The sequence below is a fragment of the Salvelinus alpinus genome, chromosome 19, assembly GCF_045679555.1.
Source record: "Salvelinus alpinus chromosome 19, SLU_Salpinus.1, whole genome shotgun sequence".
NCBI lineage: Eukaryota > Metazoa > Chordata > Actinopteri > Salmoniformes > Salmonidae > Salvelinus > Salvelinus alpinus.
The window spans coordinates 18,661,759-18,686,971 of NC_092104.1; the positions used below are offsets into that span (position 1 = coordinate 18,661,759).

A 25,213-nucleotide genomic window follows, 5' to 3' on the forward strand; every position below is an offset into this window, starting at 1 on the left:
ATATCTGTTCCGTGCTCTGTCCTCTGGGGTTCCTATATCTGTTCCGTGCTCTGGGGTTCCTATATCTGTTCCGTGCTCTGGGGTTCCTATATCTGTTCCGTGCTCTGTCCTCTGGGGTTCCTATATCTGTTCCGTGCTCTGGGGTTCCTATATCTGTTCCGTGCTCTGTCCTCTGGGGTTCCTATATCTGTTCCGTCCTCTGGGGTTCCTATATCTGTTCCGTGCTCTGGGGTTCCTATATCTAGTCCGTGCTCTGTCCTCTGGGGTTCCTATATCTGTTCCGTCCTCTGGGGTTCCTATATCTGTTCCGTGCTCTGGGGTTCCTATATCTGTTCCGTGCTCTGTCCTCTGGGGTTCCTACATCTGGTCCGTGCTCTGGGGTTCCTATATCTCTTCCGTGCTCTTTCCTCTGGGGTTCCTATATCTGGTCCGTGCTCTGGGGTTCCTATATCTGTTCCGTGCTCTGGGGTTCCTATATCTGTTCCGTGCTCTGGGGTTCCTATATCTGTTCCGTGCTCTGTCCTCTGGGGTTCCTATATCTGTTCTGTGCTCTGTCCTCTGGGGTTCCTATATCTGTGCCGTGCTCTGGGGTTCCTATATCTGTTCCGTGCTCTGTCCTCTGGGGTTCCTATATCTGTTCCGTCCTCTGGGGTTCCTATATCTGTTCCGTGCTCTGTCCTCTGGGGTTCCTATATCTGTTCCGTGCTCTGGGGTTCCTATATCTGTTCCGTGCTCTGTCCTCTGGGGTTCCTATATCTGTTCCGTGCTCTGTCCTCTGGGGTTCCTATATCTGTTCCGTGCTCTGTACTCTGGGGTTCCTATCTGTTCCGTCCTCTGGGGTTCCTATATCTGTTCCGTGCTCTGTCCTCTGGGGTTCCTATATCTGTCCGTGCTCTGGGGTTCCTATATCTGTTCAGTGCTCTGTCCTCTGGGGTTCCTATATCTGTTTCCGTGCTCTGGGGTTCCTATATCTGTTCCGTGCTCTGGGGTTCCTATATCTGTTCCGTGCTCTGGGGTTCCTATATCTGTTCCGTTCTCTGGGGTTCCTATATCTGTTCCGTGCTCTGTCCTCTGGGGTTCCTATATCTGTTCCGTGCTCTGTCCTCTGGGGTTCCTATATCTGTTCCGTGCTCTGTCCTCTGGGGTTCCTATATCTGTTCCGTGCTCTGTCCTCTGGGGTTCCTATATCTGTTCCGTGCTCTGTCCTCTGGGGTTCCTATATCTGTTCTGTCCTCTGGGGTTCCTATATCTGTTCTGTCCTCTGGGGTTCCTATATCTGTTCCGTGCTCTGTCCTCTGGGGTTCCTATATCTGTTCCGTGCTCTGGGGTTCCTATATCTGTTCCGTGCTCTGGGGTTCCTATATCTGTTCCGTGCTCTGGGGTTCCTATATCTGTTCCGTGCTCTGTCTGTAGCTGGAGTGTTTGACAGATGTTTGGAGCTACACAGGGAAACATTCCTCCACTACTCCCCAGTCAGCCTAACCCTGACCCTAACCCTAACCCTGACCCTGACCCGCTGAACACCAGGATGATTTAATGGATCAAGTCGTCAGCCTAACCCCGACCCGCTGAACACCAGGATGATTTAATAGTCATCTTTGAGCAACAAAACATCATGCTATTTGGCTTGAAAAACCTTTTTCCTCTCCTCTCTTCTCCTCTCTTCTCCTCCCCTCCCTTCTCCTCCCCTCCTCTCTTCCTCTCCTCCTCTCCTCTCTTCTCCTCCCCTCTCCTCTCCTCTCTTCTCCTCCCCTCCCATCTCCTCCCTTCTCCTCCCCTCCCCTCTCCTCCCATCTCCTCTTCTCCTCTCTTCTCCTCCCCTCCCTTCTCATCCCCTCCCCTCTCCTCTCTTCCTCTCCTCCTCTCCTCTCTTCTCCTCCCCTCCCTTCTCCTCCCCTCTCCTCTCTTCTCCTCTCTTCCTCTCGTCCTTATTGTATTTATGATAACCATTATTATTCCAGGAGCTCTTGGGCTCCCGAGTGGTGCAGCGGTCTAAGGCACTGCATCTTAGTGCTTCAGGAGTCACTACAGACACCCTGGTTCGAATCCAGGCTCCAGCCGTGATTGGGAGTCCCATAGGGGGTCGCACAATTGGCCCAGCGTCGTCCAGGTTTGGCCAGTGTAGGCTGTCATTGTAAATAAGCGACCCACCTCAACAGCATCCGGTGAAATTGCAGAGCGCCAAATTCAAAATACAGAAATAGTCATAATAAACATTCATAAAAAATAAATTAATCCAGCAGCTTTGTCAGATTTCAAAAAGGCTTTACGGCGAAAGCATACCATGCGATTATCTGAGGACAGCGCCCAGCAGACAAATCATTACAAACAGTTACCAGCCAAGTAGAGGAGTTACACAAGTCAGAAATAGCGATAAAATGTATCACTTACCTTTGATGATCTTTATATGGTTGCACTCACAAGACTCCCATTTACTCAATAAATGTTTGTTTCGTTCGATAAAGTCCCTCTTTATATCCATAAACCTCCGTTTTGTTTGCGTGTTTTGTTCAGTAATCCACAGGCTCAAAGGCAGTCACAACAAGCAGACTAAAAATCCGAAAAGTATCAGTAGAGTTCGTAGAAACATGTCAAACAATGTTTTTAATCAATCCTCGGGTTGTTTTTAGTCATAATAATCAATAATATTTCGACCGGACAAAAGCTTTGTCAAAATAAAAGGAAAACAAGAAAGGCGCGCTCTCGTTCGCGAGCATGAAAAACCTCTGGGACACTGCAGTGTCCACTCATTCAGAGTAGTCTTACTCCCTCATTTTTCAGAATACAAGCCTGAAACAATTTTTAAAGACTGTTGCCATCTAGTGGAAGCCATAGGAAGTGCAATTTGAGTCCTAAGTCAATGGAATCTGTATAGGCAGTCTATGGAAAACTACAACTATAGGCATTCAATTGAAATAACCACATAAAAAAATCTCACTTCCTGGATACATTTTTCTCAGGTTTTCACCTGTCATATCAGTTCTGTTATACTCACAGACATTATGTTAACAGTTTTAGAAACTTTAGAGTGTTTTCTATCTAATTCTACCAATTATATGCATATCCTAGCTTCTGGGCCTGAATAACAGGCAGTTTACTTTGGGCACGCTTTTCATACGGAAGTGAAAATAGTGCCCCCTACCCTAATGAAGTTAAACTGAGTGTGCAAAGCTGTCATCAAGGCAAAGAGTGGCTACTTTGAAGAATCAAAAATTTGTTTAACACTTTTTGGTTACTACATAATTCCATATGTGTTATTTCATAGTTTTGTGTGTTATTTCATAGTTTTTATTTCATAATGTTCTACATCTACAATGTAGAACATTTGACTGGTACTGTATATGTGTATAAAAACCAAGCAGCGTTGTAGTTCTTGACAAACCAGTGCGCTTGGCACCTACTACCATACCTGGTATTTTAAAGTGTTGTTTGTTAACAGGTCTAATAGACAGCTGTCAGAGGTGTTTGTCCAGCTGCCGTCCAGGAAAGAGCTGCCAGAGTACTACGAGCTGATCAGGAAACCTGTTGACTTCAAGAAAATCAAGGTACCTAACAACAGATAATACATATTAAACACAGACAGAGGAACCTACCAAAGTGTGACAGACTGATTGTGTGTGTGTGTGTGCGTGCGTGCGTGCGTGTTTGTTTGTTTGTTTCCAGGAGCGCGTGCGGAGCCACAAGTTCAGGAGTGTGTCTGACCTGGAGAAGGATGTGATGCTGCTCTGTCACAACGCTCAGACCTTTAACCTGGAGGGGTCACAGGTCAGTCACCTCTAACCCCTAACCCTGAACTATATTCCTCACCCTGTCTATGTGTTGTATATCTATGATGTTGCGCCTGTCTATGTGCTGTAGCTCTATAACATGGTGTGGTGTGTCTATGTGTTGTATATCTATGATAGGTATGTTTATGTGTTGTATATCTATGGTGGGTATTTCCATGTTTTGTATATCTATGATAGGTCTGTCTATGTGTTGTAGATCTATGATGTGCTGCCATTCTAGGTGTTGTAGATACAGTATATGATGTTATGTCTGTCACTGGCTGCGTTCACACAGGCAGACAAATTATGATCTTATTTTCAACAATTGGTCTTTTGACCAATCACATCAGATCTTTTCAAATCTTTGTCAGAGCTGATCTGGATGGTCAAAAGACCCATTATTGAAAAGAATATCAGAATTGGGCTGCATGTCTGAACGCAGCCTATGTGTTGTAGATCTATGATGTTGGTATGTTCTATGTGTTGTAGGTCTACAATGTTGCCTCTGTCTATGTGTTGTAAATCTATGATGTTATGCCTGTCTATGTGTTGTAGAGCTATGATGGTCTGTATGTCTATGTGCTGTGTATCTATAATGTCTGTCTATGTGTTGTAGATCTTTGATGTTGTCTGTCTGTTGTAAATCTATCATGTTTTGTCTATGTGTTGTGTATCTATGACATGGTGTCTATGTATTGTAGATCTATGACATTGTGCCTGTCTATGTGATTTAGATGAAATCAAATCAAACTTTATTTGTCACATGTGCCGAATACAACAAGTGTAGACCTTAGTGTGAAATGCAGTCTTATGGCTTGGGGGTAGAAGCTGTTAAGGAGCCTTTTGGTCCTAGACATGGTGCTCCGGCACCGCTTGTCGTGCGGTAGCAGAGAAAACAGTCAATGACTTGGGTGACTGGAGTCTCTGACAATTTATGGGCCTTCCTCTGACACCGCCTACTATATAGGTCCTGGATGGCGGGAAGCTTGGCCCCAGTGATGTACTGGGCTGTACGCACTACCCTCTATAGCGCCTTACGGTCAGATGCCGAGCAGTTGCCATACCAGGCGGTGATGCAACCGGTCAGGATGCTCTCAATTGTGCAGCTGTAGAACTTTTTGAGAATCTGGGGACCCATGCCAAATCTTTTCAGTCTCCTGAGGGGGAAAAGGTTTTGTCGTCACGACTGTCTTGGTGTGTTTGGACCATTATAGTTCGTTGGAGATGTGGACACCAAGGAACTTGAAACTCTCGACCCGCTCCACTACAGCCCCGTCGATGTGAATGGGGGCCTGTTCGGCCTGCCTTCTTCTGTAGTCCACGATCAGCTCCTTTGTCTTGCTCAGATTGAGGTAGAGGTTGTTGTCCTGGTACCACACTGCCAGTTCTCTGACCTCCTTCCTGTTGGCTGTCTCATCGTTGTTGGTGATCAGGCCTACCACTGTTGTGTCGTCAGCAAACTTAATAATGGTGTTGGAGTCATGCCTGGCCGTGCAGTCATGAGTTGAACAGGGAGTACGGGAGGGGACTAAATACACACCCCTGCGGTGCCCCAGTGTTGAGGATCAGTGTGGTAGACGTGTTGTTACCTACCCTTACCACCCGGGGGGCGGCCCGTCAGGAAGTCCAGGATCCAGTTGCAGAGGGAGGCGTTTAGTCCCAGGGTCCTTAGCTTAGTGATGAGCTTCGTGGCCACTATGGTGTTGAATGACTATGGTGTAGTCAATGAACAGCATTCTCACATACAGTTGAAGTCGGAAGTTTACGTACACTTAGGTTGGAGTCATTAAAACTTGTTTTTCAACCACTCCACAAATTTATTGTTAACAAACTAGTTTTTCCAAGTTTATTAGGACATCTACTTTGTGCATGACACAAGTAATTGTTCCAACAAATGTTTACAGACAGATTATTTCACTTATAATTCACTGTATCACAATCCAGTGGGTCAGAAGTTTACATACACTAAGTTGACTGTGCCTTTAAACAGCTTGGAAAATTCCAGAAAATGATGTCATGGCTTTAGTAGCTTCTGATAGGCTAATTGACATCATTTGAATCAATTGGAAGTGTACCTGTTGATGTATTTCAAGGCCTACCTTCAAACTCAGTTCCTCTTTGCATAACATCATGGGAAAATCAAAAGAAATCAGCCAAGACCTCAGAAAAAAAAATTGTAGATCTCCACAAGTCTGGTTCATCCTTGGGAGCAATTTCCAAACTCCTGAAGGTACCACGTTCATCTGTACAAACAATAGTATGCAAGTATAAGGACCATGGGACCATGCAGACGTCATACCGCTCAGGAAGGAGACATGTCCTAGAGAGGAACGTACTTTGGTGCGAAAAGTGCAAATCAATCCCAGAACAACAGCAAAGGACCTTATGAAGATGCTGGAGGAAACAGGTGCAAAAGTATCTATATCCACAGTAAAACAAGTCCCTATATCGACATAACCTGAAAGGCCGCTCAGCAAGGAAGAAGCCTCTGCTCCAAAACTGCCATAAAAAAGCCAGACTACGGTTTGCAACTGCACATGGGGACAAAGATCGTACTTTTTGGAGAAATGTCCTGTGGTCTGATGAAACAAAAATAGAACTGTTTGGCAATAATGACCAATGTTATGTTTGGAGGAAAAGGCGGAGGCTTGTAAGCCGAAGAACACCACCCCAACCGTGAAGCATGGGGATGTCAGCATCATGTTGTGGGGGTGCTTTGCTGCAAGAGGGATGGTGCACTTCACAAAATAAATGGCATCATGAGGAAGGAAAATGATGTAGATATATTGAAGCAACATCTCAAGACATCAGTCAGAAAGTTTTTTAGCTTGGTCGCAAATGGGTCTTCCAAATGGAACAATGACCCCAAGCATACTTCCAAAGTTGTGGCAAAATGCCTTAAGGACAACAAAGTCAAAGTATTGGTGTGGCCGCCACAAAGCCCTGACCTCAGTCCCATAGAACATTTGTGGGCAGAACTGAAAAAGCGTGTACGAGCAAGGAGGCCTACAAATCTGACTCTGTTACACCAGCTCTGTCAGGAGGAATGGGACAAAATTCACCCAACTTATTGTGGGAAGCTTGTGGAAGGCTACCTGAAACATTTGACCCAAATTAAACAATTTAAAGGCAATGCTACCAAATACTAATTGAGTGTATGTAAACTTCTGACCTACTGGAATGTGCTGAAATAAATAATTCTCTCTACTATTATTCTGACATTTCACATTCTTACAATAAAGTGGTGATCCTAAGTGACCTAAGACAGGGAATTTTTACTCATCAGGATTAAATGTCAGGAATTGTGAAAAACTGAGTGTATGTAAAGCTAAGGTGTATGTAAACTTCTGACTTCAACTATAGGTGTTCCTTTTGTCCAGGTGGGAAAGGGCAGTGTGGAGTGCGATTGAGATTGCGTCATCTGTGGATCTGTTGGGGCGGTATGCAAATTGGTGTGGGTCTAGGGTTTCCGGCATGATGGTATTGATGTAAGCCATGACCAGCCTTTCAATACACTTCATGGCTACCGACGTGAGTGCTACGGGGCGGTAATCATTTAGGCAGGTTACCTTCGCTTTCTTGGGCACAGGGACTATGGTGGTCTGCTTGAAACATGTAGGTATTACAGACTCGGACAGGGAGAGGTTGAAAATGTCAGTGAAGACACTTGCCAGTTGGTCAGCGCATGCTTTGAGTACACGTTCTGGTAATCCATCTGGTCCCGCGGCTTTGTGAATTTTTACCTGTTCAGAAGTCTTGCTCAAATCGGCTACCGAGAGAATTATCACACAGTCATCCAGAACAGCTGGTGCTCTCGTGCATGCTTCAGTGTTGCTTGCTTCGAAGCAAGCATAAAAGGCATTTAGCTCATCTGGTAGGCTCGCGTCACTGGGCAGCTTGCGTCTGGTTTTCCGTAATAGTATCTATGATGTTATGTCTGTCTATGTGTTGTAGATCTATGATGTTATGCCTGTCTGTGTCGTAGATCTATTGTCTGTTTTAAGTGAGAATAGGTAGTGGTCTGAAGCTGAAAAAGAAAGGAAATTCATATGAGCACCATAATGCCTAATTCACCCATGCACTTCCAAGGTTTTCCAGATCACAGCTTTGACCTAATACTAGGGATGCACGATATATCGGTGAACATATCGGAATCGGCCGATATTAGCTAAAAATGCCAACATCGTTATCGGCCCGATGTCTAGTTTAATGCCAATGTTAAAAACCTATGTCAAAGCTGCTGTGCGTACCTATATAACGTAGGTACATAACGTAAATACGCCACGTAAAATTTTGCGCTACACGTGCAACACAGCATTCCTAACCTAGCCCACACAATGTCTGTTGTGTGGATCAAGCATGCAACAAGTTGAGCAGACATTTGAAAGAGTAAGAACATTTAAGCAAGACAACTCAAAAGGCGAAATCCATTAAAGCCAAGATAATGGAATTCATTGCCCTTGACAATCAACCGTTCTCTGTCGTGGATGATGTTGGCTTTCGCCGACTGGTCGATCATCAGTACACACTACCAACCTCGCTTTTTTTCAGATGTTTCCCTACCGGAGTTACACACTAGTAGCGTCACTGCTATTAGCTTCACGACATACATACTATGGAACGCCGTTTGGGTCTTTGCGTGTCAAAAAATATACAGTAACACTGTCAAAGCTGTACAAACAAGTCTGCAAACAAGCAAACACCGGCCATGAACGATGTGTTTACAATAGTTGGTAATAAAGCATCATTGTTCGACCGCAACTTCTGGGGTAGCTAGCTTTAGCTTGGTACCTAGCTAGCACCAATACAACCAGCATGAAAACAATGACCAGTAGAAACTGCAGTCATTTTCATTATTCTTAGCAGTGATTTAGGAATCCCTGTGAGTAAGTATTAGCTAGGTAGACACTTGTTGTTCGACTGTTGAAATTGAACTTCAGTTCATGAAAATAAATAGCTAGCCAGCCACTTAACCCTGTTGCCCAAAGCTAACGTTATAAGCAGCCAGCTACTTAACCCTGCTGCCCAAAGCTAACGTTATAAGCAGCCAGCTACTTAACCCTGCTGCCCAAAGCTAACGTTATAAGCAGCCAGCTAGCTTCATCTGGCTAGTGAGGCTTGACCGGACCGGGTTATGTGTTGTGAAGCTAGCCACAATAAGGATTACGCACAATAGTGGAATTTGCGGTTTGCCTTCAAAATAAAAGTATGTCATTGACAGTGATGCAAATTAATTCAAATAGTCTGTGTTGTAGAGCTATGACATGGTGCCTGTCTGTGTTGTAGATATGACATGGTGTCTGTCTGTGTTGTAGAGCTATGACATGGTGCCTGTCTGTGTTGTAGATATGACATGGTGTCTGTCTGTGTTGTAGATATGACATGGTGTCTGTCTGTGTTGTAGAGCTATGACATGGTGTCTGTCTGTGTTGTAGAGCTATGACATGGTGTCTGTCTGTGTTGTAGATATGACATGGTGCCTGTCTGTGTTGTAGATATGACATGGTGCCTGTCTGTGTTGTAGATATGACATGGTGCCTGTCTGTGTTGTAGATATGACATGGTGTCTGTCTGTGTTGTAGATATGACATGGTGTCTGTCTGTGTTGTAGAGCTATGACATGGTGCCTGTCTGTGTTGTAGATATGACATGGTGCCTGTCTGTGTTGTAGATATGACATGGTGTCTGTCTGTGTTGTAGATATGACATGGTGCCTGTCTGTGTTGTAGAGCTATGACATGGTGTCTGTCTGTGTTGTAGATATGACATGGTGTCTGTCTGTGTTGTAGATATGACATGGTGTCTGTCTGTGTTGTAGATATGACATGGTGTCTGTCTGTGTTGTAGATATGACATGGTGTCTGTCTGTGTTGTAGATATGACATGGTGCCTGTCTGTGTTGTAGATATGACATGGTGCCTGTCTGTGTTGTAGATATGACATGGTGCCTGTCTGTGTTGTAGATATGACATGGTGCCTGTCTGTGTTGTAGATATGACATGGTGCCTGTCTGTGTTGTAGATATGACATGGTGCCTGTCTGTGTTGTAGATATGACATGGTGTCTGTCTGTGTTGTAGATATGACATGGTGCCTGTCTGTGTTGTAGATATGACATGGTGCCTGTCTGTGTTGTAGATATGACATGGTGCCTGTCTGTGTTGTAGATATGACATGGTGTCTGTCTGTGTTGTAGATATGACATGGTGTCTGTCTGTGTTGTAGAGCTATGACATGGTGCCTGTCTGTGTTGTAGATATGACATGGTGTCTGTCTGTGTTGTAGATATGACATGGTGTCTGTCTGTGTTGTAGATATGACATGGTGTCTGTCTGTGTTGTAGATATGACATGGTGTCTGTCTGTCTGTGTTGTAGATATGACATGGTGTCTGTCTGTCTGTGTTGTAGATATGACATGGTGCCTGTCTGTGTTGTAGATATGACATGGTGCCTGTCTGTGTTGTAGATATGACATGGTGCCTGTCTGTGTTGTAGATATGACATGGTGCCTGTCTGTGTTGTAGATATGACATGGTGCCTGTCTGTGTTGTAGATATGACATGGTGCCTGTCTGTGTTGTAGATATGACATGGTGCCTGTCTGTGTTGTAGATATGACATGGTGCCTGTCTGTGTTGTAGATATGACATGGTGTCTGTCTGTGTTGTAGATATGACATGGTGCCTGTCTGTGTTGTAGAGCTATGACATGGTGCCTGTCTGTGTTGTAGAGCTATGACATGGTGTCTGTCTGTGTTGTAGATATGACATGGTGCCTGTCTGTGTTGTAGATATGACATGGTGCCTGTCTGTGTTGTAGAGCTATGACATGGTGTCTGTCTGTGTTGTAGATATGACATGGTGTCTGTCTGTTGTAGATATGACATGGTGTCTGTCTGTGTTGTAGATATGACATGGTGCCTGTCTGTGTTGTAGATATGACATGGTGCCTGTCTGTGTTGTAGAGATATGACATGGTGCCTGTCTGTGTTGTAGAGCTATGACATGGTGCCTGTCTGTGTTGTAGATATGACATGGTGCCTGTCTGTGTTGTAGATATGACATGGTGCCTGTCTGTGTTGTAGATATGACATGGTGCCTGTCTGTGTTGTAGAGCTATGACATGGTGCCTGTCTGTGTTGTAGAGCTATGACATGGTGCCTGTCTGTGTTGTAGAGCTATGACATGGTGCCTGTCTGTGTTGTAGATATGACATGGTGTCTGTCTGTGTTGTAGAGATATGACATTGTGTTTGTCTCTGTTGTAGATATGACATGGTGCCTGTCTGTGTTGTAGATATGACATGGTGCCTGTCTGTGTTGTAGATATGACATGGTGTCTGTCTGTGTTGTAGATATGACATGGTGTCTGTCTGTGTTGTAGATATGACATGGTGCCTGTCTGTGTTGTAGATATGACATGGTGCCTGTCTGTGTTGTAGATATGACATGGTGTCTGTCTGTGTTGTAGATATGACATGGTGTCTGTCTGTGTTGTAGAGCTATGACATGGTGCCTGTCTGTGTTGTAGATATGACATGGTGCCTGTCTGTGTTGTAGATATGACATGGTGTCTGTCTGTGTTGTAGATATGACATGGTGTCTGTCTGTGTTGTAGAGCTATGACATGGTGCCTGTCTGTGTTGTAGATATGACATGGTGTCTGTCTGTGTTGTAGATATGACATGGTGCCTGTCTGTGTTGTAGATATGACATGGTGCCTGTCTGTGTTGTAGATATGACATGGTGTCTGTCTGTGTTGTAGATATGACATGGTGTCTGTCTGTGTTGTAGAGCTATGACATGGTGCCTGTCTGTGTTGTAGATATGACATGGTGTCTGTCTGTGTTGTAGATATGACATGGTGTCTGTCTGTGTTGTAGATATGACATGGTGTCTGTCTGTGTTGTAGATATGACATGGTGTCTGTCTGTGTTGTAGATATGACATGGTGCCTGTCTGTGTTGTAGATATGACATGGTGCCTGTCTGTGTTGTAGATATGACATGGTGCCTGTCTGTGTTGTAGATATGACATGGTGCCTGTCTGTGTTGTAGATATGACATGGTGCCTGTCTGTGTTGTAGATATGACATGGTGCCTGTCTGTGTTGTAGATATGACATGGTGTCTGTCTGTGTTGTAGATATGACATGGTGTCTGTCTGTGTTGTAAATATGACATGGTGCCTGTCTGTGTTGTAGATATGACATGGTGCCTGTCTGTGTTGTAGATATGACATGGTGCCTGTCTGTGTTGTAGATATGACATGGTGCCTGTCTGTGTTGTAGATATGACATGGTGCCTGTCTGTGTTGTAGAGCTATGACATGGTGCCTGTCTGTGTTGTAGAGCTATGACATGGTGTCTGTCTGTGTTGTAGATATGACATGGTGCCTGTCTGTGTTGTAGATATGACATGGTGCCTGTCTGTGTTGTAGAGCTATGACATGGTGTCTGTCTGTGTTGTAGATATGACATGGTGTCTGTCTGTGTTGTAGATATGACATGGTGCCTGTCTGTGTTGTAGAGCTATGACATGGTGCCTGTCTGTGTTGTAGATATGACATGGTGCCTGTCTGTGTTGTAGATATGACATGGTGTCTGTCTGTGTTGTAGATATGACATTGTGTTTGTCTCTGTTGTAGATATGACATGGTGCCTGTCTCTGTTGTAGATATGACATGGTGCCTGTCTGTGTTGTAGATATGACATGGTGCCTGTCTGTGTTGTAGATATGACATGGTGTCTGTCTGTGTTGTAGATATGACATGGTGTCTGTCTGTGTTGTAGATATGACATGGTGCCTGTCTGTGTTGTAGATATGACATGGTGCCTGTCTGTGTTGTAGATATGACATGGTGTCTGTCTGTGTTGTAGATATGACATGGTGCCTGTCTGTGTTGTAGATATGACATGGTGCCTGTCTGTGTTGTAGAGCTATGACATGGTGCCTGTCTGTGTTGTAGATATGACATGGTGCCTGTCTGTGTTGTAGATATGACATGGTGTCTGTCTGTGTTGTAGATATGACATGGTGTCTGTCTGTGTTGTAGAGCTATGACATGGTGCCTGTCTGTGTTGTAGATATGACATGGTGTCTGTCTGTGTTGTAGATATGACATGGTGTCTGTCTGTGTTGTAGATATGACATGGTGTCTGTCTGTGTTGTAGATATGACATGGTGTCTGTCTGTGTTGTAGATATGACATGGTGCCTGTCTGTGTTGTAGATATGACATGGTGCCTGTCTGTGTTGTAGATATGACATGGTGCCTGTCTGTGTTGTAGATATGACATGGTGCCTGTCTGTGTTGTAGATATGACATGGTGTCTGTCTGTGTTGTAGATATGACATGGTGTCTGTCTGTGTTGTAGAGCTATGACATGGTGCCTGTCTGTGTTGTAGATATGACATGGTGTCTGTCTGTGTTGTAGATATGACATGGTGTCTGTCTGTGTTGTAGATATGACATGGTGCCTGTCTGTGTTGTAGATATGACATGGTGCCTGTCTGTGTTGTAGATATGACATGGTGCCTGTCTGTGTTGTAGATATGACATGGTGCCTGTCTGTGTTGTAGATATGACATGGTGTCTGTCTGTGTTGTAGATATGACATGGTGTCTGTCTGTGTTGTAGAGCTATGACATGGTGCCTGTCTGTGTTGTAGATATGACATGGTGTCTGTCTGTGTTGTAGATATGACATGGTGTCTGTCTGTGTTGTAGATATGACATGGTGTCTGTCTGTGTTGTAGATATGACATGGTGTCTGTCTGTGTTGTAGATATGACATGGTGCCTGTCTGTGTTGTAGATATGACATGGTGCCTGTCTGTGTTGTAGATATGACATGGTGCCTGTCTGTGTTGTAGATATGACATGGTGCCTGTCTGTGTTGTAGATATGACATGGTGCCTGTCTGTGTTGTAGATATGACATGGTGTCTGTCTGTGTTGTAGATATGACATGGTGTCTGTCTGTGTTGTAAATATGACATGGTGCCTGTCTGTGTTGTAGATATGACATGGTGCCTGTCTGTGTTGTAGATATGACATGGTGCCTGTCTGTGTTGTAGATATGACATGGTGTCTGTCTGTGTTGTAGATATGACATGGTGCCTGTCTGTGTTGTAGAGCTATGACATGGTGTCTGTCTGTGTTGTAGATATGACATGGTGTCTGTCTGTGTTGTAGATATGACATGGTGTCTGTCTGTGTTGTAGATATGACATGGTGTCTGTCTGTGTTGTAGATATGACATGGTGCCTGTCTGTGTTGTAGATATGACATGGTGCCTGTCTGTGTTGTAGAGCTATGACATGGTGCCTGTCTGTGTTGTAGATATGACATGGTGTCTGTCTGTGTTGTAGATATGACATGGTGCCTGTCTGTGTTGTAGAGCTATGACATGGTGCCTGTCTGTGTTGTAGAGCTATGACATGGTGCCTGTCTGTGTTGTAGATATGACATGGTGCCTGTCTGTGTTGTAGATATGACATGGTGCCTGTCTGTGTTGTAGATATGACATGGTGCCTGTCTGTGTTGTAGATATGACATGGTGCCTGTCTGTGTTGTAGATATGACATGGTGTCTGTCTGTGTTGTAGATATGACATGGTGTCTGTCTGTGTTGTAGATATGACATGGTGCCTGTCTGTGTTGTAGATATGACATGGTGCCTGTCTGTGTTGTAGATATGACATGGTGTCTGTCTGTGTTGTAGATATGACATGGTGTCTGTCTGTGTTGTAGATATGACATGGTGCCTGTCTGTGTTGTAGAGCTATGACATGGTGCCTGTCTGTGTTGTAGATATGACATGGTGTCTGTCTGTGTTGTAGATATGACATGGTGTCTGTCTGTGTTGTAGATATGACATGGTGTCTGTCTGTGTTGTAGAGCTATGACATGGTGTCTGTCTGTGTTGTAGAGCTATGATGTTAATCCTGTCTATGTGTTGTAGATCTATAATGTGGTGTGTCTGTGTTGTAGACCTATGATGTTAATCCTGTCTATGTGTTGTAGATCTATAATGTGGTGTGGTGTGTCTGTGTTGTAGACCTATGATGTTAATCCTGTCTATGTGTTGTAGATCTATAATGTGGTGTGTCTGTGTTGTAGACCTATGATGTTAATCCTGTCTATGTGCTGTAGATCTATAATGTGGTGTGTCTGTGTTGTAGACCTATGATGTTATTCCTGTCTATGTGCTGTAGATCTATAATGTGGTGTGTCTGTGTTGTAGACCTATGATGTTAATCCTGTCTATGTGCTGTAGATCTATAATGTGGTGTGTCTGTGTTGTAGACCTATGATGTTATCCTGTCTATGTGTTGTAGATCTATAATGTGGTGTGTCTGTGTTGTAGACCTATGATGTTAATCCTGTCTATGTGCTGTAGATCTATAATGTGGTGTGTCTGTGTTGTAGACCTATGATGTTAATCCTGTCTATGTGTTGTAGATCTATAATGTGGTGTGTCTGTGTTGTAGACCTAGGATGTTAATCCTGTCTATGTGCTGTAGATCTATGAGGACTCCATCGTGCTCCAGTCTGTGTTTAAGAGTGCCAGACAGAGAATCGTAAAGGAGGAGGAGAGTGAAGAGGACAGCGATGATGACGATGATGATGATGATGATGAGGAAGAGTCGGAGGCAGAGTGTAAGATAAAGGATTCTCTCTTTCTCTCCCCTCCCTCTCCCCTCCCTCTTCCCTCCCTCTCCCCTCCCTCTCCCCTCCCTCTTCCCTCCCTCTCCCCTCCCTCTTCCCTCCCTCTCCCCTCCCTCTTCTCTCCCCTCCCTCTTCCCTCCCTCTCCCCTCCCTCTCCCCTCCCTCTTCTCTCCCCTCCCTCTTCTCTCCCCTCCCTCTTCCCTCCCTCTTCCCTCCCTCTCCCCTCCCTCTTCTCTCCCCTCCCTCTCCCCTCCCTCTCCCCTCCCTCTTCCCTCCCCTCTTCCCTCTTCTCTCCCCTCCCTCTTCCCTCCCTCTCCCCTCCCTCTTCCCTCCCTCTCCCCTCCCTCTCTCTTGACAATAAATCATATATAATGGCATGTAAAATCAATGCACGGTACCCAACTCATCCAACGGAAAAATATACCTACTGTATCTCTGTGGATGTGTACTTGACTTGTCTGTCATGTGGTCCTCTGGAGCTCAGTTGGTAGAACATGGCTCTTGCAATGCCAGGATAATGGGTTTGATTCCCTGGACCACCCATACAGTAACAGTCAAAAGTTTGGACACACCTACTTATTCCAGGGTTTTTCTTTATTTTGACATTTTTCTACATTAAAGAATAATAGTGAAGACATCAAAACTATGAAATAACACATATGGAATCATGTAGTAACCAAAAAAGTGTTAAACAAATAAAAATATATTTTATATTTGAGATTCTTCAAAGTAGCCACCCTTTGCCTTGATGACAGCTTTGCACACTCTTGGCATTCTCTCAACCAGCCACCTGGAATGCATTTCAGTTAACAGGTGTGCCTTGTTAATTTGTGGAATTTATTTTCTTCTTATTGCGTTTGAGCCAATCAGTTGTGTTGTGACAAGGTTTTTTTTTATATGTATTTGTATTATTTCTTTAAACAGGGAGTCACATTGAGATTAAACATCTACTTTACAAGTGAGCCCTGTATACATTACAATAAAAACAGAACACTAAAACACACACGTGTGTATAAAACAATATAATGCAACACACAATAACAAAATAAACACATTTAATAAAAGCAACAACAGCACATCTAACTGCAGTGAACTCTGCAGATTGTTCCACAAATTAGGGGCAAAAAAACAAAATGCAGATTTTCCCAAATCTTTGTAGACTGAAGGGATCTCTAGTGTTATCCATTCCTGAGAACGGGTTTGGTAACTTATGATTCTTATCTTAATTAATGAAGTTACGTATGGAGGGAGTTTCTGTCAGATTGCTTTGTAAATAAATACAAGAGAATGTGGCTCTCTTCTTACAGACAGAGAGGTCCGTCCTACATTTATATACAGACTACAATGATGAGTCCTAAAATGGTCCCCTGTGATAAAACGTATTGCTGAATGGTAGACTGTGTCCAAGGGTTTTCAAACAGAGGTTTGCCACATGCATGTAAACAATATCACCAAAGTCCAATACAGGGAGAAGTGTTGTTTGAACAAGCTTTCTCCTATTTTCAATACTGAGGCAGGATTTATTTAGATATAAAAAAACAATCTTAGCTTTTTAGTCAGATGTTCTATATGCGTGACGAAGGACAACTTGTCATCAATCCAGACACCCAGGTACTTATATTGAGAAACAAGCTCAATTTGGGCTCCATTTATAGGGCAGATATGCAGGTCTTCAGGGTCAACATTTCATGGACTAGAGAACAGCAGGAGCTTGGTTTTACTTGTATTTAACACTAATTTAAGATCTGTAAGTGATTTCTGAACTGAATCAAAGTCATGCTGAAGTTCACGAATGGCCTGCTGCACTGAGGTGGCACAGGAATACAAAACTGTCATCTGCTTAGAGATGAATGCTAAGAGAATTAACAGTGTTTCCTACGTCATTAATATACAAAGTGAACAATGGAACCAAAATCGAACCCTGAGGAACACCTTTTTGATTCTCAAGACATTCAGATTCAACCCCATCTATCAAGATGGCCTGAGTTCTGTCACTAAGATCATTCTGATTTAACCCCATCTATCAAGATGGCCTGAGTTCTGTCACTAAGATAATTCAGATTTAACCCCATCTATCAAGATGGCCTGAGTTCTGTCACTAAGATCATTCTGATTTAACCCCATCTATCCAGATGGCCTGAGTTCTGTCACTAATATCATTCTGATTCAACCCCATCTATCCAGATGGCCTGAGTTCTGTCACTAAGATCATTCTGATTTAACCCCATCTATCAAGATGGCCTGAGTTCTGTCACTAAGATAATTCAGATTTAACCCCATCTATCAAGATGGCCTGAGTTCTGTCACTAAGATCATTCTGATTTAACCCCATCTATCAAGATGGCCTGAGTTCTGTCACTAAGATCATTCTGATTTAACCCCATCTATCCAGATGGCCTGAGTTCTGTCACTAAGATAATTCTGATTTAACCCCATCTATACAGATGGCCTGAGTTCTGTCACTAAGATAAATCTGATTTAACCCCATCTATCCAGATGGCCTGAGTTCTGTCACTAAGATAATTCTGATTTAACCCCATCTATCAAGATGGCCTGAGTTCTGTCACTAAGATAATTCTGATTTAACCCCATCTACCAAGATGGCCTGAGTTCTGTCACTAAGATAATTCTGATTTAACCCCATCTATCCAGATGGCCTGAGTTCTGTCACTAAGATAATTCTGATTTAACCCCATCTACCAAGATGGCCTGAGTTCTGTCACTAAGATAATTCTGATTTAACCCCATCTATCCAGATGGCCTGAGTTCTGTCACTAAGATAATTCTGATTTAACCCCATCTATCAAGATGGCCTGAGTTCTGTCACTAAGATAATTCTGATTTAACCCCATCTATCCAGATGGCCTGAGTTCTATCGCTAAGATCTTTCTGAAACCATGAACAGGCTGTATATCCCAGGACTCTTGAGAATTTCTTCAGCAAAACAGAATGATCAACAGTGTCGATCACCTTTGACAGGTCAATGAACAAGGCAGCACAGCTCTTTCTAGCATCCAAGGCATTGACAAGATCATTAACAACTAGCGTGGTTGCTGTGGTAGTACTATGCCCAGGACTAAACCCTGATCGGTTTATATTAAAAATACAATGGTCAGATAAAAAGGAAGGAAGTTGTACATTAACCAACGATTTTAGAATCTCAGCTGAACAAGATCTTGAAATGGGGCGATAGTTGTCAGGATCATTTGTATCCCCATCCTTATGGAGTGGCAGCACATATGCGGACTTCCATGCTTTTGCCGTTTTGCTTTCTGATAAGAATGTTAAATAAAAAAATGTGTGCTGCAGAGGCAGCAGTAAGGGGTGCTGCACACTAACACAGACCAGGCTCCAAATGATCAGCCCCTGTCCATTTTCTTTGGTCTAATGTTAGCGAAGTGTACATGACTTCTTTATCAGCGAATTTCCGAAATGAAACTCCTGACCAGCATGTTCAGAATCATTCAGTAGATTTTCACCATCAACATCCAAACTATTATTTTCCAGAGCTGGCTTTGAAATACATTCAAATATAAAGCCTGCAGAGATACAATTGTGATTAAATGCATTAAATATATTAATTTTGTCAGTAATAGGGCCAGAATCTAAATTAATTTCTTGGGGGAGAGAAGAGGAGACACAACCCTTCAGTGATGTAACAGCTTTCCAGCATGTAGCTGGGTTCCCTGTACATTCAGAAAGTGTATTAACATAATAATCAGATTTTGCTTTTTTAACTAGTTTTACACAGATTTCTCAAATCGCCTGAAAGCCTGCCAGTCTGGGAGTCTGTGAATCTAGCTTTGGCCCAGGCAGCATCGCTGTTGTGTATGACTTCAGATAGCTCTGGACTGAACCAAGACCTATTTTTAATTCAACATGTTGTTTGAAGGGAGCATGTTTATCTACAATACAATTGAAAACCTTTGAGAAGTGGTCCAGAGCCAACTCTGGGTCAGGTATAGATTAGAGGTCGACTGATTATGATTTTTCAACGCCGATACCGATAAATCGGTCGACCTCTAGTATAGATGCAATACAATCAAAGTCACCAAAATTAAGGTCACATTGAAATGTTTAAAATTCCTCTTGTTGATAAAACGAGGTTTAAAACTAGGCATTGGTATATCCCTGACACATACAATGGGACAGTGGTCACTAATATGGTCTACACCTGTTGTATTCAGCATTTCACTGTAAGTTCTACTACACCTGTTGTATTCAGCATTTCACTGTAAGGTCTACTACACCTGTTGTATTCAGCATTTCACTGTGAGGTCTACTACACCTGTTTTATTCAGCATTTCACTGTGAGGTCTACTACACCTGTTGTATTCAGCATTTCACTGTAAGGTCTACTACACCTGTTGTATTCTGCATTTCACTGTGAGGTCTACTACACCTGTTGTATTCAGCATTTCACTGTGAGGTCTACTACACCTGTTGTATTCAGCATTTCACTGTAAGGTCTACTACACCTGTTGTATTCAGCATTTCACTGTGAGGTCTACTACACCTGTTGTATTCAGCATTTCACTGTGAGGTCTACTACACCTGTTGTATTCAGCATTTCACTGTAAGGTGTACTACATACTCATCCGTATATTTATATGTACATATTCTCATTCACCCCTTTAGATTTGTGTGTATGAGGTAATCATTGTGAATTTGTTAGATTACCCCTTTACACTTGTGTGTATAAGGTAGTAGTTGTGGAATTGTTAGGTTAGATTACTTGTTGGTTATTACTGCATTGTCGGAACTAGAAGCACAAGCATTTCGCTACACTCACATTAACATCTGCTAACCATGTGTATGTGACCAATAATATTTGATTTGATTTATTGCTGTAGGGATTAGCTAAGTGATTTCTCCACGTTTCCCCATTTTGGATAGCCAATCCCTCATGATGAGGTTTGTTGAGTTTTTTCCAGTTCTCCCAGAAGTGGTTCTATCGATTCCTCATTTCCATATAGGAATTCCAACTGTTCCTTTTCTGTTCTTAGGGTCTCAGCGTTTCCCCATATTGAAGGTCTATATTTTTGTTCTCTGTGTTTTTAATTAGATGTATTTCTCAATGATTTTCTTAGATTTCTCCAATCATTATCGAACCATTTTTCATTATCTAATATTTTTGGATTAACTAAGGAGGCTAATTTGTCAAATATAAAGTTTATGTTCCAAACGGCCAAATGTACACCTTCATTGCTGCAGGGGAATGTTAAGGCTACACACTTGTTCAGGAGAGATTGTATGTTTTGGCTACTGGTTGCTTTTTTGGTAGATTTCTGTTCTGTTTGCACGCCATCTATAGGCCTGTTTAGTACCATTTACTGGGCCGTAATGCTTTCTCTCTCTCTCTCATCTCTCTCCTCATCCCTCTCTCTCTCATCCCTCTCGCTCTCTCTCCTCATCCTCATCCCTCTCTCTCCTCATCCCCCTGTCTCCCTCTCTCCTCTGCAGCTAATTCAGTGAGGGTGAAGATACTGCTAGGTAAGAAGGAGTGTGGCGGTAGCAGCATCGGAGCCCGTCACCATAACAAGGACAAAGGCAAGAAGAGACTGAGTCGCTCCAAGGCCAAACCCGTCGTCAGTGACGATGACAGCGACGAAGACCAGGATGACAACGTAAGTCACCATGACAACCTGCTGGGGTCCCGGTCGGTTTTCAGACTAACAGGGTAAAGGTATTTGACCAGCTGTGTCTCTCTCTCTCTCTCTCTTTCCCTCTTACCATGCTTCTCCCTCTCCATATGTCTCTCTTTCTCTCAATTTAATTCATCGGCTTTATTGGCATGGGAAACATAAACTCAGCAAAAAAAAGAAACGTCCCTTTTTCAGGACCCTGTCTTTCAAAGATAATTAGTAAAAATCCAAATAACTTTACAGATCTTCATTGTAAAGGGTTTAAACACTGTTTCCCATGCGTGTTCAATGAACAATAAACAATTAATGAACATACACCTGTGGAACGGTCGTTAAGACACTAACAGCTTACAGACGGTAGGCAATTAAGGTTAAGGTCATGAAAACTTGGGACACTAAAGTGGCCTTTCTACTGACTCTGAAAAACACCAACCTTCACGCTCATCTGCGTGAACGTTCCTTAGGCATGCTGGAAGGAGGCATGAGGACTGCAGATGTGGCCAGCAATGTCCGTACTGTGAGACGCCTAAGACAGCGCTACAGGGAGACAGGACGGACAGTTGATCGTCCTCGCAGTGGCAGACCACGTGTAACAACACCTGCACAGGACTGGTACAACCAAACATCACACCTGCAGGACACCAAGTTACACCAGGAACACACAATCCCTCCATCAGTGCTCAGAGTGTCCTCAATAGGCTGAGAGAGGCTGGACTGAGGGCTTGTAGGCCTGTTGTAAGGCAGGTCCTCACCAGACATCACCGGCAACAACGTCGCCTATGGGCACAAACCCACCGTCGCTGGACCAGACAGGACTGGCAAAATGTGCTCTTCAATAACGAGTCACGGTTTTGTCTCACCAGGGGTGATGGTCGGAATCTCGTTTATCGTAGAAGGAATGAGCGTTACACCGAGGCCTGTACTCTGGATCGGGATTGATTTGGAGGTGGAGGGTCCGTTATGGTCTGGGGTGGTGTGTCACAGCATCATCGAACTGAGCTTGTTGTCATTGCAGGCAATCTCAACGCTGTGCGTTACAGGGAAGACCTCCTCCCTCATGTGGTACCCTTCCTGCAGGCTCATCCTGACATGACCCTCCAGCATGACAATGCCATCAGCCATACTGCTCGTTCTGTGCGTGATTTCCTGCAAGACAGGAATGTCAGTGTTCTGCCGTGGCCAGCGAAGAGCCCGGATCTCAATCCCATTGAGCACGTCTGGGACCTGTTGGATTGGAGGGTGAGGGCTAGGGCCATTCCCCCCAGAAATGTCCGGGAACGTGCAGGTGCCTTGGTGGAAGAGTGGGGTAACATCTCACAGCAAGAACTGGCAAATCTGGTGCAGTCCATGAGGAGGAGATGCCCTGCAGTACTTAATGCAGCTGGTGGCCACACCAGATACTGACTGTTACTTTTGATTTTGACCCCCCCTTTGTTCAGATACATATTATTCCATTTCTGTTAGTCACATGTCTGTTGAACTTGTTCAGTTTATGTCTCAGTTGTTGAATCTTGTTATGTTCATACAAATATTTACACATGTTAAGTTTGCTGAAAATAAACGCAGTTGACAGTGAGAGGACATTTCTTTTTTTGCTGAGTTTATATGTTTACATTGACAAAGCAAGTGAAGTAGATAATAAACAAAAGTGAAATAAACAATACAAATGATCAGTAAACATTACCCTCACAGAAGACTATGTCTCTCTCTTTCTCTCTCCATGTCTCTCTCTCTCCATCCCCATGTTTCTCTCCATCCCCATGTTTTTCTCTCCATGTCTCTCTCTCTCTCTCTCCACTCATGTCTCTCTCTTTCTTTCTCTCCATGTTTATCTCTCCATTTCTCTCTTTCTTTCTCTATCTCTCTCGCTCTCTGTCTTTCTGTCTCTCTTTCTCTGCTCTTCTGCAGTTCAGGAGGAAAAGGTAAGTTATGCTTCTCTCTCCTCTTCTCTCTTATCTTTGTTCTCTGAGCTATTCTAGAGTTAGGATTTTGACTTGGTTGTTAATTCCTGTGGTCTGCTGAAGTCTCAGCACAGCAGGTCCACTGTTGATGACCTCATAGTGTTGTCTTCCTCTGCAGAATCAGTCTGAGGAGAGCAGAAGTGAAGATGAGTGAAGAAGAGGAAGGCTGATCCTTAGGACTTAACAAGAAAATCCTTCCATTCTTTCTTTTATTTTCTACAGTATGGCACTTATTCAATCATTTTTGGTTTTCTTCGTTTTTTCTCTTTCTACTATATGGATGTTTTCTCTCAGAGCTGTCTTCACCATAGTGATGGCATGTGACTATGTTGGTACAGTACAGACAGGATGACAGACAGACAGACAGGGTTTTCTATGGCAATTTTCTTCTTAGTTTACCTTACAGGAATATTTTAAAGATCAAACATTGTGGAGAATCTATATTTTATGTGTGTTTGTACATTTTATATATTTATGCTTTAATTCAATGAGATTAAAAACAAATTCAGAATCAACAACATTTGGTTACAAACAACACATGTGCTTGCAAATGCTTAGTTTATATAATTGCATTTTTAAAAGTGTTTATATCATGGCACTATAGATATATGGTATCTAATGTTATATTTCCCACTATTCAGTCCCATTAGCATTAGTTTCCTATAGAGCTCCCCAGCTTGTCGTCCGAACAACAGGAAATGATTTACCTCTGGTTTGTTCAGACATTCCTATGGGGAAAATGAATGGGGTTTTGGAATAAAGGCAGAAAATAAGGTCAGAGGTTAACACAGGCTTAGGAGGTCTTATATGTTGTGTTCTATGCGATATCAGTCAGTTAACATGACCTTTATGAAACTTTATGTTGTGTTTTTTTTTTTTATTATTACAGAAATGCTTCAAAATTCACAAGAAGTGTTGTTAGCTGATGAAGACGATCTCATATAACAAAACGTACGGTCTCCTAAACCTGTGTTTCCCACAGACCTTATTTCTCTGTTTATCCAAAAACATTCATTTTCCCATAGGTTTTGTCCATCGAACCATGGCGGAGTGAGTGCCTACAAAAAGACGCCATTACGATTTCTCTATATTATCCTAAGCAATATCTTAATCTCTCCATACTGCAGTTTAACAGTTAGTAGTCCTAGCTGCTGCCGTTATCTTAATCTCCCCATACTGCAGTTTAACAGTTAGTAGTCCTAGCTGCTGCCGTTATCTTAATCTCCCCATACTGCAGTCTAACAGTTAGTAGTCCTAGCTGCTGCTCATGTAGAGATAGACCACATTCTGCAGTATATTGATTTCATTCTTTATGGATTGAAGTGCTCTGTTTTGATTTACTCATTTAGATATTAGATATCATCAAGAGATATCAGTTAGATATGAGTCATTAATCTAGTAGTGATCTCCTCTCTCTGTTACCCTGCAGTGTTGTTGTGTGGTGGTGGTGTTGTGTGGTTGACTAGATAGACAGACGGGCAGGCAGACAGGAAGACAGGCTGACATGAAAACAGACAGACAGGCAGACAGGACAAAAGACAGACAGGAAGACAGCGTGGTAGAGAGACAGGCAGGAAGAAAGACAGACAGGCAGAGAGAGGCAGACAGACAGGAAGAAAGACTGACATGCAGACCGGAAGACAGACAGACAGCCAGAGAGAGGCAGACAGACAGGAAGAAAGACTGACAGGCAGACAGGAAGACTAACAGGCTGTATCTCTCTGAATGGTCTGTTCTGGTCTCTTCTGTTCTTGTCATCTTTGTGGTTGTATCATCTTTGTATTTGTAGTTGTATCTCAATGCCCAGAGCAAAATAAAATTAATGAACTGATTATTACCTCTGGTTCTACCGTTGTATTTCTTCAACTTCTGTTCTGTACGTCCACTTTATTACGATAGCCTTCAGTGTCTTTATACCTGTTAGACCAGTATCTTTAGACCTGTTAGACCAGTATCTTTAGACCTGTTAGACCTGTTAGACCAGTATCTTTAGACCTGTTAGACCAGTATCTTTAGACCTGTTAGACCAGTATCTTTAGACCTGTTAGACCAGTATCTTTAGACCTGTTAGACCAGTCTTTTGTTCTCTTGAGAGCCAGGTCCGCCTACGGCGGCCTTTTTCAATATCAAGGTTATGCTCAGAGCCCATAAAAATCAAACTTTCATTAAATCACAC

At 43.2% G+C, this 25,213-nt stretch overlaps 1 protein-coding gene across 10 annotated transcripts in view; it reads left to right on the forward strand.

Annotated features, from left to right (window-relative positions):
- smarca2 (SWI/SNF related BAF chromatin remodeling complex subunit ATPase 2) overlaps nucleotides 1–24,874 on the forward strand; it is a 134,425-nt gene extending 109,551 nt beyond the window's left edge. For all 10 annotated transcript variants that reach the window (XM_071352461.1, XM_071352463.1, XM_071352464.1 and 7 more), the window contains 5 exons: nucleotides 3,440–3,545; nucleotides 3,664–3,765; nucleotides 15,287–15,422; nucleotides 20,895–21,058; nucleotides 23,156–24,874. In XM_071352461.1, coding sequence (XP_071208562.1) covers nucleotides 3,440–3,545; nucleotides 3,664–3,765; nucleotides 15,287–15,422; nucleotides 20,895–21,058; nucleotides 23,156–23,191 — 544 coding nt within the window. In that variant the 3' untranslated portion in view covers nucleotides 23,192–24,874. The remainder of the gene's footprint in view (nucleotides 1–3,439; nucleotides 3,546–3,663; nucleotides 3,766–15,286; nucleotides 15,423–20,894; nucleotides 21,059–23,155) is intronic.
- The last annotated feature ends 339 nt before the right edge of the window (nucleotides 24,875–25,213 follow it).